Source organism: Serinus canaria, chromosome 5 (assembly GCF_022539315.1).
Source record: "Serinus canaria isolate serCan28SL12 chromosome 5, serCan2020, whole genome shotgun sequence".
Lineage (NCBI taxonomy): Eukaryota > Metazoa > Chordata > Aves > Passeriformes > Fringillidae > Serinus > Serinus canaria.
Window position 1 is genome coordinate 35,574,662 of NC_066319.1, and position 13,536 is coordinate 35,588,197.

General features: G+C 41.8%; 1 protein-coding gene across 3 annotated transcripts in view; it reads left to right on the forward strand.

Moving 5' to 3' along the window:
- Positions 1–719: 719 nt before the first annotated feature.
- Positions 720–13,536, forward strand: part of NUBPL (NUBP iron-sulfur cluster assembly factor, mitochondrial) — an 81,057-nt gene continuing 68,240 nt past the window's right edge. The window contains exons 1-3 of one of the 3 annotated variants that reach the window (XM_030240347.2): positions 720–877; positions 1,825–1,972; positions 5,525–5,559. In XM_030240347.2, coding sequence (XP_030096207.2) covers positions 737–877; positions 1,825–1,972; positions 5,525–5,559 — 324 coding nt within the window. In that variant the 5' untranslated portion in view covers positions 720–736. Of the gene's footprint in view, positions 878–1,824; positions 1,973–5,521; positions 5,560–13,536 lie in introns of those variants that run through there. The other 2 variants (XM_050975182.1, XM_050975183.1) reach the window with 2 other exon arrangements.

The following is a 13,536-nucleotide window of genomic DNA, read 5'->3' on the forward strand; positions in this document are numbered from 1 at the left end:
ATGATCCAACTTGACTAATTCTGTGAGTCTGTGCTTTAGTATTATTAAAAAAACCCAACCAAACAAAAAATCCAAAGCAAAATAAGCGAAAAAAAAAAAACCAAAAACAAAAAAACACCACAGGTGGCATCTATCTCGGCTACAGGTCTTTGTTCTTTTACGTAATGATCCAAAGGAGGAAATGGGATATATTTATAATATTTGTTGAGGACACAAACCAAGACGGGACCGAGCTCTTGCCCAACCATTTTGCGGGCCAAGATGAGAATTCAGAAGCCACCAACGAGCCGAAGGAGCACTGCAGACAGCTCTAGAACGAGCCCCTGCGGGCTCAATTACAGCATAATGAGGAATTAGCTCGAGGCAGTTTGCAACGCGTGCGGTCACTCGGTGCTGATGCCGCGGCCCCGGTTTCCTTACAGGCAGGGGCAGGGATCTGCTTTCCGTGCCGCTGCTTCCCAGGGCCGCTGCTGGAGCGCTCGGCGGGAGGGCGCGGATCGCTTCCCGCAGCTCCGGAGCCGCGGTACCTCTCGGCGCCACACCCTCAGTTACGCAAGCTGCGCGCTGCCCCCGGGCCTGCCGGCCACCCCCAGCACCACCCGCAGCACCGCCAGCACCACCAGCACCAGCAGCAGCCCCGCCGGCGGGCGAGCGGGCGGAGCGCGGCGCGGCGCGGGGGGCGGGCCGAGGCGCGGCCGCACGGCGCCATCTCAGCGCGCCCGGAGCGGCCGCGGGCATGGGAGGCGCTGCCTGGCGCTGGGCGCTGCGCGCCGCCCGCCTCCTGCCCGGCGCCGGCGGCGGGAGGGCTCCGGCGGTGCGGCGGGGTGTCCCGGGCTGCGCACCCGCCGCTTGCGCCGCTCCGTCCGCCGGCTCCGCGGTGAGTGAGGCGGGAGCCGCGCCGTGCGCCGCGGCCGCCGGGGCGGGAGCGGAACGGGGCGGGCGAGGGCCGGGCTGGGCTGTCCCTGTGCCTGCGGGGCTGCCGTCGGGCGGCAGGCGGGACGGTCTGTCCGTGCGCGGGTACCCTGACGGGCCGTGTCCTGCGGCAGCCGGTTCAGCAGCAGAGTCCCGGCGGGAGGGGATGCGGCCGCTGCAGGCATTGGCGGCGGGGGCCGGTCTGGGACAGCGCCGGGCCGGGAGAGGAGGATGGACGAGCTCTGCCCGCTTTTTATCCGTACTCGCGTGAACTCCGTGGGAGCAGTGCGCGGCACTAAGCGCCCGTGGCGGTACCGCTGAGCCAGCCGGGAGCGGGTGGGACGCTGCCTGCCGGGATGCTCGGCTCTGTCCGGCCGTGGGGGCCCCGCGTGTGGCTCTCCCGCGGCAGGGGCAGCGGAGCGGGGCGCGCTCCAGCGCCCGCACACGTGCGGTGCCTGTGGCACGGCTCAGGGCAGGGACAGCCCTCGGGCAGCGCCTGCCCGGCACCGCCTGCCCTTGGCCCCTCGGGTTCCTGCTCCTTCGCTGTCGCTGTATTTGGTGTGCCTGAAACAACTTTACCGAAAGTACCGCCAAGTCTAGTCTGTTTAACAAAGCTTCCGACTTTTAAGCAGTGTTTTGGTTTATTTCAACGCGCTTTTTTGTCTTTGACTGTTCAGATCAAGCGTATTTAAATGTTTGTCAGAAAAAATATGTGACTGGTGTTATTTTAAGTTGGCCCAGTCCTTACCTCCCTGTGAAGCAGACTCCCTTTGGGAGAGCCCCTGCACAGAATGTTTTTCTAGACAAGTGGTGGAAATTTCTCAATGTGCATGTAGTTTCCCTCCTGTCGGCTTTCTCTGCGAGAACTGCAGGTTGGTGCACATGCATTCACTTGCTTTTTGGTTTTGTTAGTCCTCAAGCTCTGGGGATGAGGCTCTGAGGGACAAACGTGCTCGGATCCTGTCACGAGGGCTGCCAAAGCAGAAGCCCATAGAAGGAGTTAAGCAGGTGGTGGTTGTGGCCTCTGGAAAAGGAGGAGTTGGAAAATCAACAACAGCAGGTAAGATGTCCTTTTTTTTTTTTTTTTAAATAATTTCCTTTGCACATTTTCTAGTATTTTGAATGGAATATTTAGGTGCTTGTGTCACTACCTTGTGATTGGGCATAACACTGCCCTTCATCTCTGACAAGTCCTGTTGCAGCCTCTGAGAATTTACTTGGATACAGAAATCTTGGCTTTAACTTAGACGTGAATTAAGCTTTGAAATCATATTTTTGTAGTAGTGCAGCACTGTTGTGAGACATCGAGGCATTTTAAGAGGTGATGTAGGCTGAGGTGAAAGGGATCATCTGTTATTGCAGTGACACTGCTCCTCCTTCCCTGGCTGCTTAGGTGTGCCTATAAAGTGCCTTTCTCTGTAGAGGATACTAATATTTAGAAAGTTTCCAGATCAAGACTCTGTTCAGTTTTCTTGACTACTTATGAAGATATTTTATAAAGAAAGAGTGCGACAGTACTTATAAACCACACAAATTGATCAGAGCCTTGTGAAGTACCTTGAACTCTTCTCTCAACTCTACCATTAGGTTTTGAATTAATTTTTCTGTCATTTTTTCTCTACCACCTGTTCCTAGGTGGTCAAATGAGACAGTACATGGGTTAGCAGTACTACAGAAATTGACTTGAACTTAAACAGATGATAGAATGGAAAAAGATTTGTTGTGCCAACATGTGCAAAAAAACATTTGTTGTGCCTTCTTACAGTGAATGAGGGAAGAATGACTGGTATCATCAACCTGGACTTCTGCAAAACACTTGGCACTGTCCTGCATGACATCCTTGTCTCTGAACTGAAGAGACTGGGAGTTGATGGATGGACCACTTGGAGGATTAGGAATTGGCCGGATGGCTGCACTGCATCCCGGTCTGGGTCCCCCAACATAAGAAGGACCTGTGAGAGTGTGTCCAACAAGTCCACATATGATCAGAGGATTGGAGCACTCTGCTGTGAAGACAGGCTGAGAGAGTTAGGGTTGTTTAGCCTGGAGAAGAGAGGGCTTCAGGGAGACTCTTAAAGAATCTTCCATTAATTAAAGGTGGCTTACAAAAAGGAAGGAGTGTGACTTTTTGTATGGGCGGATAGGACAAGGGTGAATAGTTCTAAACCAGAAGTGGAGAGAAGTAGATTAGCTGCTAGGAAGACATTCTGTACTGTGATGGTGGTGAGGCACTGGAACACATTGCCCAGACAAGGGGTCATTGTTCTATCCCTGGAAGTATTCAAGGCCAGGTTAGATGGATTTTAGACAACCTTGGAAGGTGTCCCTGCCCATGGTGGGGATTTGGAGCTGGGTCATTCTTAGGGTTGCTTCCATCCCAAACCATCCTATGATACTATGACACTGAAAGTAAAGTTCTTGGAAAAGATCTCTGTAAAGTGTTAGAAATGTGTTTAAAGATCTCTTTCTTAGCATCTAGACTGGAGAAGAGTCATCCTTTAGTTGAAGGATGTCTGCTGTTCGTCTCCATGTGTTGTGAATAACACATGGATGTCGCTCTTAATGTGTAATTTTGGGGTTTGTATTTCAGTCATGCTTGAAACAGACTAATTGTCTAATAATTTCTAGAACAGATTCACATGATATCTGTACTAAAAATAACTGTTCATAAAAAAAAAGGTTGGTTTTTTTTTTCAGTTTTAGCTATTGTCTATCCTATACATAGGATACACCTACTTGTACAAAGATGTGCAAAACAGTTAAAACTTGTGTTTCTTAACCATCAAAAGTTATATCATTATAATACATAGACTGATTGTTGCAGGTTACTAAAAATACCAAATACCTGTTCATCAATGGATAGTTTACAAAATGAGCATAATTTGAAAAGCAAATTCAGATTATTACTCATGTCTACAAATAAGAATCTGAATTTAAGTTCTTGTAACTGGCATCTGTGTGCAATTCTACATAAAATTTAACACATGTATAAATAATACTTACAGCTGTGAGTTAATTCCTGTGCATTTAAAAATAAAAATCAGGGTTCAACAATCATTAAATAAGATATTGGAAATGTAAATGAAGTATTTACATGTATCTGTAATGGACAGCCTTTTAAAATTAGTATTTTAATTTGTAATATTGGGAAGGAAATGTATATTCTTGTTTACTACAATGAGAATAAATTTCATTGCTCAGATGAATAACTGACTGTCAAATGAGTTGTATAAACAAAAGTATTGCATGGCATCATTACTGAATTATGTACTTAAAATTATATTCTTACTTGAGATTTGTGGGGGACATGTTTGGTGACCATTCTGCTGATGCATTTTGAGAGCAGGAGTTGAAAAGAATGGTGACCAGTAAGCAGCTCTAATTCCTAAAGCACCACCAGTAAGCACCTTTTAATTCCTAAAGCACCACAGGAAATATCATCAGTCTTGTGTGTATGTCAGAAGGCCTGTCAGGGCATTTTTATTTTGTTTTTGTTTAGTTGTTGTTGTTTTTTTTTGTTTTCTCCAGTATAGTTGTGTTTCAGTTGCTCTGGATCTCCATTTCAGGAAAAGAGTGTCTGCATTCTGGTCAAATTTGTCAGGGTCATTCCCTAACCTGTTGAATAACTCATTCTGTTTATTGCGTAAGGCTTTCATGTTGTAGTCTCTGTTGCTTTCAGTGCTTTTTCATCTTCTGGAATCATTGTACTCAATGATTAGAAGAAATTACGTTGCTGGAACAATGTTTTTGAATGCATGTTTGAACACTTTGATTAGTTTTTATTGCTTCTATTTTCTATACCAAAGCTTCTAGGAGGTCTCCCAACATAACTGAAGCTGGTGAGCTATTAAAGATACCATTTACATGTGCTGTTTAGTTATGAGAGTTAAGTACTGATGGAAATGTAAAAGCTTTAAACAAATGGTCTTTTTACTTGCTTCATCTCCTTTTGTCTGTTTTTTTTTTTTTTTTTTTTTTTTTTTTTTTTTTTTTTTTTGGTTACAGATGCTTTCAGGTAGATGTGACTTTGTTTTCTGACATAAAAATCAAGTGAAAAGCATGCATTACACCTTCTTCCAGAAAACATCTCTATTAAATATATGACAAGGAATTAAAAAAAAAGGATATGATCATCTTTTTGGTCATTTGTTTCAATAGTTTATATTAATGCTTACCTAATTTCTAGTTTTATGAAAGTTCACTAGAGAATGTGGTGAAGGTTACTGATGGTAGTAATTTAGTTTTATAGTATGGTGTCCACTTTCAAAAGTGGGTACTTCCAAAAGTTTTTTGGAATGTTATTCTTTGGCAAAATACTGAGACTGTATTGTTATTTTGCAGTGTCCTCTAGAAACTGCAAGTCTTCAAGTTTTTGTAGATGAGCTTGAGTTTGTTTGCTGGTTAACAAACATGGACTGAAATGTAGGTGCTGCTGCCACTTGAACTGCAAATGTTGTAGAGATGCAAGAAGCTGAGAACCAAGAGATGATGTCATTATTAAATGTGTTCTATTTATATTTTCTCTTGTTAGCAGTGATAACATTCTCAATTTTTAGGAATTAAGTTTTCCTGCACTTAATATTTTTGTTTTTCCTTCTCTTCTTTCTTACAGTAAATATAGCCCTCGCCCTAGCAGCAAATGATTCGGTAGGTGAACATTTAATTATCAGCCTTAATGTGAAATGTGTGTCATAAATAAAATGGTTACTGCCAAGGGCAGTCACATACTTTTAATGTAATTAATGTTTTTACTTAGTTAATTTCTAATTTGGTTTTGGTGGGCGTTTGAGTTTCTGTCGGTTTGTTTATATTTTATCAGTACCATGAACAACTTAGTAGATCTCATCCTGCTTCTGGGTTTGGCTCTGTCCTTTCCCTGCTGTGTCGCTGAGTTCAACTGCAGTTCTGGAAGGATCTATAGATGTCATAGAGAATGCTTCTGCATGTTGGAGACAATAAATAGTCCTATCCCTTCAGAACACCAACTTGAAAAAAAATAGGAGTTTGTGCTGAATAGTGTCCAAAACATTTTTTTTTAATAGCTCCACAGATGTACTATTTCTGGAGAAATTATGTATAAAAATACTTTATAAACAGCTAAGGCAAAAGACCCCAGAAACTATGTATCTTTCCTCAAGCTTAGAAATACAAATTTTGAGTGATTTGCCAGCTCAGTATTACTAAAACTGTTTCCTGGACTATAAATAGATGGTAGAAACCATTCAAGAGTAAAAACTACAGGTGTTTGTTATGTCCACCTGCTGCTGTAGACTGGGAGTAGTTCCATTGTGCACATTATTGCCACACAGATAAACTCAGAAGCAAGCCCCCTTTGCAATGGGAGGGTTTATGATGCAGTCTTTGTACTCATAAAACATTAAATACCACGTGTACTCAAGTACTTTAATCAGGCAAATGTAGCATCTTCTTGTTCTAAAAGACAAGTAAAACAAAAGACAACAGGTAGGAGTGAGGGCTACATGCAATCTGCAAGCTTCCTGGAGGAATTTTGTAAAAGATTTAAAATATTTCCATAAACTCAGTCATGTTTAATAAGAAGAGTGTTTAAAGCTGTTATATGAGATATGTACTCTTTGTGATGGCATCTGATCTTCTTATTTCACAGTCTTTAATTCTGTATTTTAAATAGGCTGTTGGAATAATTGGATCTCAGAGAAAAATCTGTCATCTTGAAAAGCAAAACGGCTTAAATGGTTTCTTCTAATCAACTTTAAAACATGGCATTTGCTCTAATTCTTTTGCAAAAAAAAAAAAAAATCAGTCTGCAATGTGATCTGTGTTGTGGGATGGTCATTGAGTAGCTCCATGGGAACCATGTCAGCCAGTTGCAAATAACCTTCTGTACCAGTTTATGTGCTTTTAAGATCGTGTCTGATACTTCTCAAACATGCAGTTTTGTGCATCTAAAAATATATTTAGATAAATTATCTCTTAGTAATTCTGACATACACAAGTTTTGGGATTATGCTCTTTATTAGGAGTTCTGATGTTACAATTATGTGGTGGTGTGTGAAGTTGGAGGCCAGCATCTGGTGGATGTTAATCAGTGAAGAGCTGCTGAAATTGATGAAATAGCTGTGAATTGTGTGAACTTGTTGGCAAGCTGTTACTGTGGTGAAATGGTGCATTGATGTAGTTACAAGTTAGAAAGTATGAAATTAAGGTGGATTAAAGAAACAACTGTCTTGTTGGTTCATGTGTTAATATATTTTTTTCTTCTGTGGTTTATTTTCCTTAAGATAATTATGGCATGCATCATGTTTATGTTTAACCTTTGGGCTTGAAGTTGTTGGTTTGTTCATTTGTGTACTCACATTGATTTCAGTTCATTAATTTTGTGAAATAAGATTTTAAAATTAGAATCTCTGTGACCTTGTTGCAGGCTGGAACTGTCCAGTGCTCTGAATTCTCGAAATCATTGCAACTTTCAGTTTTGTAATGGTGAATGAAGTAAATAAGGAGGTTGTTTTTCAGAGTCGATTGGTGCCTCCTGCTGTATTTTATAGTGAATTTCTTTGTCCTCAGGTATGCAGCAATGGATGCCTTTATTTTACATCTAGTGACTGTTGATTGTGCCTCACCTTGCCGTGGTTTTTGTTTCCTTCATTGCTATTGTAAGTTTGTCTCTTTCAGAAGAAGCAGTAATGATTGTTAGTAGATCAGAGCTTCAGGAGGCTCCTGCAACTTCATTAACTGCCCTTATGTCTCTTATAAACAAAACACAAATTGATAGAAACTGATTTGAAGTTGATGTACTGCTTAGAAAGGACTTGTGGAGGAAAATAGGTCACCGTGACTCTAAAGGTCTGTGCTTCCTTCATTAGTCTGTGTTACAAGTTCTATGCTTGTCACTGGTGTTCTTTTTCTAGGATAAAACAGGTTACAGACTATTGAAAACAGCTGTTTTCTGGTGAGTGAGACCTGTGAAAGATGCACTCCTCTAAGAGGAGATTGGATTAGAGTAGATTCTTGCTGCTTTCAGTAACAGCTGTGACATCTTGTTGTTTGGTGTATCATAAGTTAGAAGATTACCAGTCCAAGTGTAAAGGATTTTTTGTCCTCTTGATGAAAGAAAACATCCTTCCATATTTAAAAATCTACTTTCTGTAGTTAAAAAACTGAACAAAATCCCCTCTGTTTCTACTGATATATGTATTTTAATTTTTTTTAACATGGCAGCTTTTTCAGTTATTGTAGTGATGGCCCGAAATACTAAGCCATCAGCAGAGCCTTGGACATTGTCATGGTCACACAGTGTTGTTGGCAGAGCTGGAATTAGAATTTGAGAGTTCAAAGTCTTGCATGCTGGTGCTCAGTCTGCTTTGCATATTTTACCTCATGGTTACAGAGTAAATAATTCAAGACAGAAGTTCATGTAGATGCCTAGATACCATGTCCAAGACAGAGTGGTTTGGTGGATTTTTTTTTGTTTTTTGTTTTGTTTTGGTTTTTTTTTTTGGTTGGTTGGTTTTGTTTTTTGATTCAGAGCCAGGGAAGACAAGCAGGGCAGCCTCTTATGCCTTCCTAGCAATATTAGTTTTTTTGGTTCCCTGGGTTACCTGTTGTACATGGATTAGTTAAGAAATATATAAGCTCTTGGGCCTGTACCAAGGCCTATAAATCTATACAGCGTTCTTTTTGTGTTCAGAAATAACTTAAAATTTTACCCTTGTGATATATTGTTAATTGCTTGCTTAGTTTGACAGCTGATTCTTTTCATTCTTTTGATGTACCAGCAGTCAGTTGTGCTCCCCTAGGAGCACTTGGGAAGAATTTTTGGGTTTTGTGCCAGGACAATTCATATTCAGACTAGAATGACTATTTATGAAAGCTGCCTGGCCAAAGACAATTTATTGTAGTAGAAACAAGTTGAATTAATAGATGGCAGCAATAATAGGGTAGGGATTGCTTGTTTATGAACAGAGTATTTTAGTGAGCAAACACCAGCTGTGCATGACTAAGGATGGCACAAATCCAGTTGGGAGGCTGCATGCTTGTGCTGTCACTATGAGGCAAGCTCCCCAGCCAGATTTCCTTTGGCTCGCCTTTTCGTTCGGGAAGATTTACATTTTCACTATAGGATGAAGTGTTTTTTGTGTTCTGAAGGACAGAGGAGGAAGCAAAACCATATGGGCCAAGTTAGCATGTACTCATAAGTGGCTTCTCCTGCAGTACTGGGGGCACGCGGTGAAAGGCAGCAGTTTTCCGGATTCTGGCGTAGCTCCAGGGGGTTACTGGGTGGTGGTGCGGGCCAGGACCGGAACGGGAGATGCACGAAGGCTGATTTTTGTGCGGGGGAGCGGATTTCCCTGTTTGGCCCAGCCAAGCCACCGGTTGTTGCGCAGCGCGGGGATGGCGGCCGCGGGCCGGCAGGGGGCGCGCGGGCCGCGGGCGGGGCGCGCCGTGTCCCCCCCCCCCGTACACCCCCGCCGCCGCCGCCGTGTCCCCCCCCCGTACACCCCCGCCGCCGCCGCCGTGTCCCCCCCGTACACCCCCGCCGCCGCCGCCGTGTTCCCCCCCCGTACACCCCCTCCGCCGCCGTGTCCCCCCCCCGTACACCCCCTCCGCCGCCGTGTCCCCCCCCCGTACACCCCCGCCGCCGCCGCCGTGTGCCCCCCCGTACACCCCCTCCGGTGCCGTGTCCCCCGCCGCCGCCGCCGTGTCCCCTCGCACCGCGCCTTTTCTTCTCCCGAGGCAGAAATCTCGCCTGGGTGGGTGTCTGACCGGTATCAGCGCGGGCGGGGAGGAGGTTTAATTCTCGTGCCTATATATAAGTGACAGCATAGTGATGGTGTAGATGGGACACGACTCATCGTGTCAACTCACTACTGTGCTAATAAAATTAATTTTAATTTCTTCAAACCGTGTATTTAATCAAAACCCACACGTTTTAAACATTGCCACTTTTTTTTTTTTTTTTTTTTTGGCTTGTGTAATTAAACCATTTTTCCCCAGGCTAATATCTGCTGCATTCATAGATGGCTTTACAATGCATATACATTCCTTGCTGGTAAGGAAGAAATTCCATGTGGGAAAACAAATCTAGAAGAATTTAGACAGTAATGGGATCCTTCACTGAGTAATAGTAGCACGAAGACAAGTTTTGACTTGTTTTGTGCAGCTTTTCTAATTGTTTCGGTTTGATTTCTAGGCATCTTTAACTCTGTTGCATAGAAAATCAGAATTTAATCACTGTAGCTAAGGTCTTCATGCTTGTTTCTTAATGTTGAAAAGTTTCAATAAAGCTGGAGATGCCAGTAAGAATTGGTTTGCTTTATTTCCAATAACTTAGCTTCTAGATCAATTGAAAAAAAAAAAGAGATAATAAAACTTTAAACATTTTGCTGTTTTTCAAATAAAAATGAATAAAATTAAAAATATATTTTAAAATAGACCTCCTAAAATATATTACTTAAACCAGATAACTATATGCTTAATTTGAAGAAAATTTCCTTTCTCTTTGGTCTGTTTTGAAGTTAAATACCTGAAGTTAAATATCCTTAGTCTTCAAGTAATTGAAAGATACCAGAGAGACTGATGTGAAAGGTGGACCCTTTTTTGTAATAATTTGACATGCTGTATAAGTGGAGAGGCATCTTGTAGAGATGTGGTAATGCTGGGGATTCTGTTTTGGTAATTTTATTTTCCAAATGGTTCTATATTGAATTTTTTTCTTCAGCAGGATGGATAATCTGCAGAAAGGCCAAACAAGGTTGAATTTCTGGTATGCAATTGTTAAGAACATTGAGTAGGAGCTAGTGCAGACTGTTGTGGAAAAGAAGTGCTGGAGAATCCTGTGGCTGGCAGAAAATTGAAAACACTTGACATAAAGGAAAAATGCTTTTAAACCAGTAGCAGACGGAGTGTTTAAAGCAAGTTTGCGTTTCTAGGATAGAGTGAGGAAACTGCAATGGTACATTTTTGTCTTTAATCTAATTTACAGCTAGGCACTTAAATAGCATGCAGCTGAAAGAGTTAGAGAATTAAGGATTAAAAGATGGCTATTCATTGTGTCAGTATGTCAAATGAGGAATCCATAGCCTATCCTGATTTTGAAGTTTCCTTTTGTCCTATGTGTTGCTTCTTGCACTTTGGGATTAGCTCTAAGTCTATAATGATATTAAAAGGGTAAATTGAGAGTCCTGGTGGTGGATTAAGAGAACCAGCTTTAAAGTAACTGGCATCTTCACTGAGCAAAGCTGGAATTTCTGTCTCTGGAGTGGACTGCAGCACTTCTAGTGTAGGAAATTCTTCACTGTATAGAACAATAACAGCTCATTAACCTGTGCCTTTATCCCTCCCAGGCTAAACACCAGGGAGCTCTGGTGGTTGGCGGAGTTGACTTCAAAGTAAAATATGATCTACTAGCATCCAGTGGGAATACATATACACTACCAAGTATGGGAAAGTCTCAGAAAATATGAGCAAAAATGAAATTAATGCTGTCAAAGAGTCTTTGGATGTTTAGCAGTAACACAGGCTGTGTTGATTAACAGCTATTTATAGAAGGTTTTTGTGAACTGTTCTTTTTATTAGTCTTTAATTAGGTCTGTTCCTCAATAAAACATTTGGCAACTTTAAAAAAAAGTGATAGCACTGGATTCTCCACTGCACACAGAGTTGTGTCCTTTGTGATATGTGAATGATGGCATTTTGATAAGGATCTTATGCTGCATGAAGAGGTCAATGATACTGCATGTTTTTGTATATTTTTTCAAAAAAGTAGCTTCCAGTGACCATGATTAAATCAAATGGGAATGGTTACATTGTCACTTGTGTCTTTAGTGCTTAAGCTGCAGAACTTGCAGTAAGGCAGCCAAAACTAAGGTCTCTAGAAAGTATTTTCCAGGTGTAGTAAACTTGAAGATTGATTCAAACTTGCTTTCACAGCTGGGCAGGTGAAAGGAAAAGGACAAATGTTAACGTGAGAACAGCTGTTTTGAACTTGGTTGTTGCTATGCCATCTGGAGAGATGGAATGCTGTTTATTAGCACAGGAGAGAAATGTTTATAAGGAGAACATGCAGCCATGAGGAGGTGGTGGAGTTGTGCTTTCTGAGTCCTTTTCCTGCCAGAGTGCCAAGGGAGGCTATAGCAGTGGTGTGTGCTGCTCTCTGAAAAAGGCTAAAAAGTACCAGGGGGACTTCTGCGTGCTTGGGTGTGCTTCAAGTATTGCATTTCTGTCTGTGTAATGAGTATTATTTAAGAATAAAAAGATGCACCATGGGTATGAAAAGTATATGTATATTAAAATAATGTCAGAGGACATATGAGGAATCTTAGAGCTTTTTTCCCTCCTCCTTTTTTCCCAAGTTGCCTTTTTGGTTGTGCTTTTGATTCTCCATAATCTATTCCTTCTGCCCAGATGGTTTTCTTTACCTTGTGTGATGTTATGTTGTTTTCTTAGGATTTGTTTTAATACAGTGCTTTGAAAGATCTGCTGTTTTATATGAGGTTAGGTTGTATGGGGGGAAAAAACAATTTATTACAATCTAATTTAATTTTTTAATTATCGTAACTCGTGCATCTGGATTATATTTCACACAGCATGAGAAGTATCTGGTAATTCTGATTAACAGTTTCATGTGGTAGCATCCAGGTGTGTGCATATTATTTCTTCTCTTGGGTATTTAAAACATTGTAAATGCTGGAAGAAATTATCTGGACTGTACTGTGCATGTCTTAAAAAATCCCTTGGTAGCTGCCATAATACTTTTCTGAGATAATTAAACCTTGAGTAAAGGGTTATTGGCATTCTGGGGATGTTTACATCCTGCAAAAGCAGGGATATTTGGGAGAAAGAAAACCATAGCTTATTGGGCCAATGCTTTCTGTGTAAGCTGCTGCTTCTGGGCGTAGTGAACTCTACTTACCTAACATGTTGAATTGCTTGGTAAGGAAAAAAAAAAACCTGCCTTAGGCTATCTTTAGTGAGGTTTTGTCAGTGATTTAAAGATTTCTGAAAGACCTTTTCCCTATAATCCTGTAGAAAGCGCCAGGCTTACAGGAACACTTGTGCTTTTGTTAACATGGATCGTAGAAACTTGAGAATCTGTCTTGTCTTCTGTTTGAAGACAACAATTTTATTGATATCTATATCCATGAAAAGCAGTACATGTCAGAAACAGGCACTTTTCTTAATTTTGAAAAAGTGTGTAAGTTTTTTAGAGAAATGGTCAGGTTTATTGTATTAGCTTGGTAATATAAAGTAGTAGCGGAATTTGTAAAGTCCTATCGGATGTTCTTTTCCAGTGTGGATCTATTTATTCTTTAGTCCAGGAAATTTTGTACACTTAGCTTGTGTAATACAGATACAGAAGATGCAGTGCTGCTGACTCCTAGGAATGAGAGGCCTGTAGTGGTGAATACCTGATTATGTGTCTAGAAGGTCATAAAGTCATTCTTGTTAATTTAGGTCATCTTAAATCTCTAGTCCCTTTGGTCTGAAAGTGAAGCTCTGGTGAGTTGTGAGATCATTGCAGTCAATCAATAGTCAGAGTCCTTGCATGAGGGGGAAAATCCTCAGGAAATGCAGGGAAGTATGTCATCAGGTTTAACACACTGTGTGGGTTTTTTAGTAATTACTTGCTTTCATTTGGGAAGG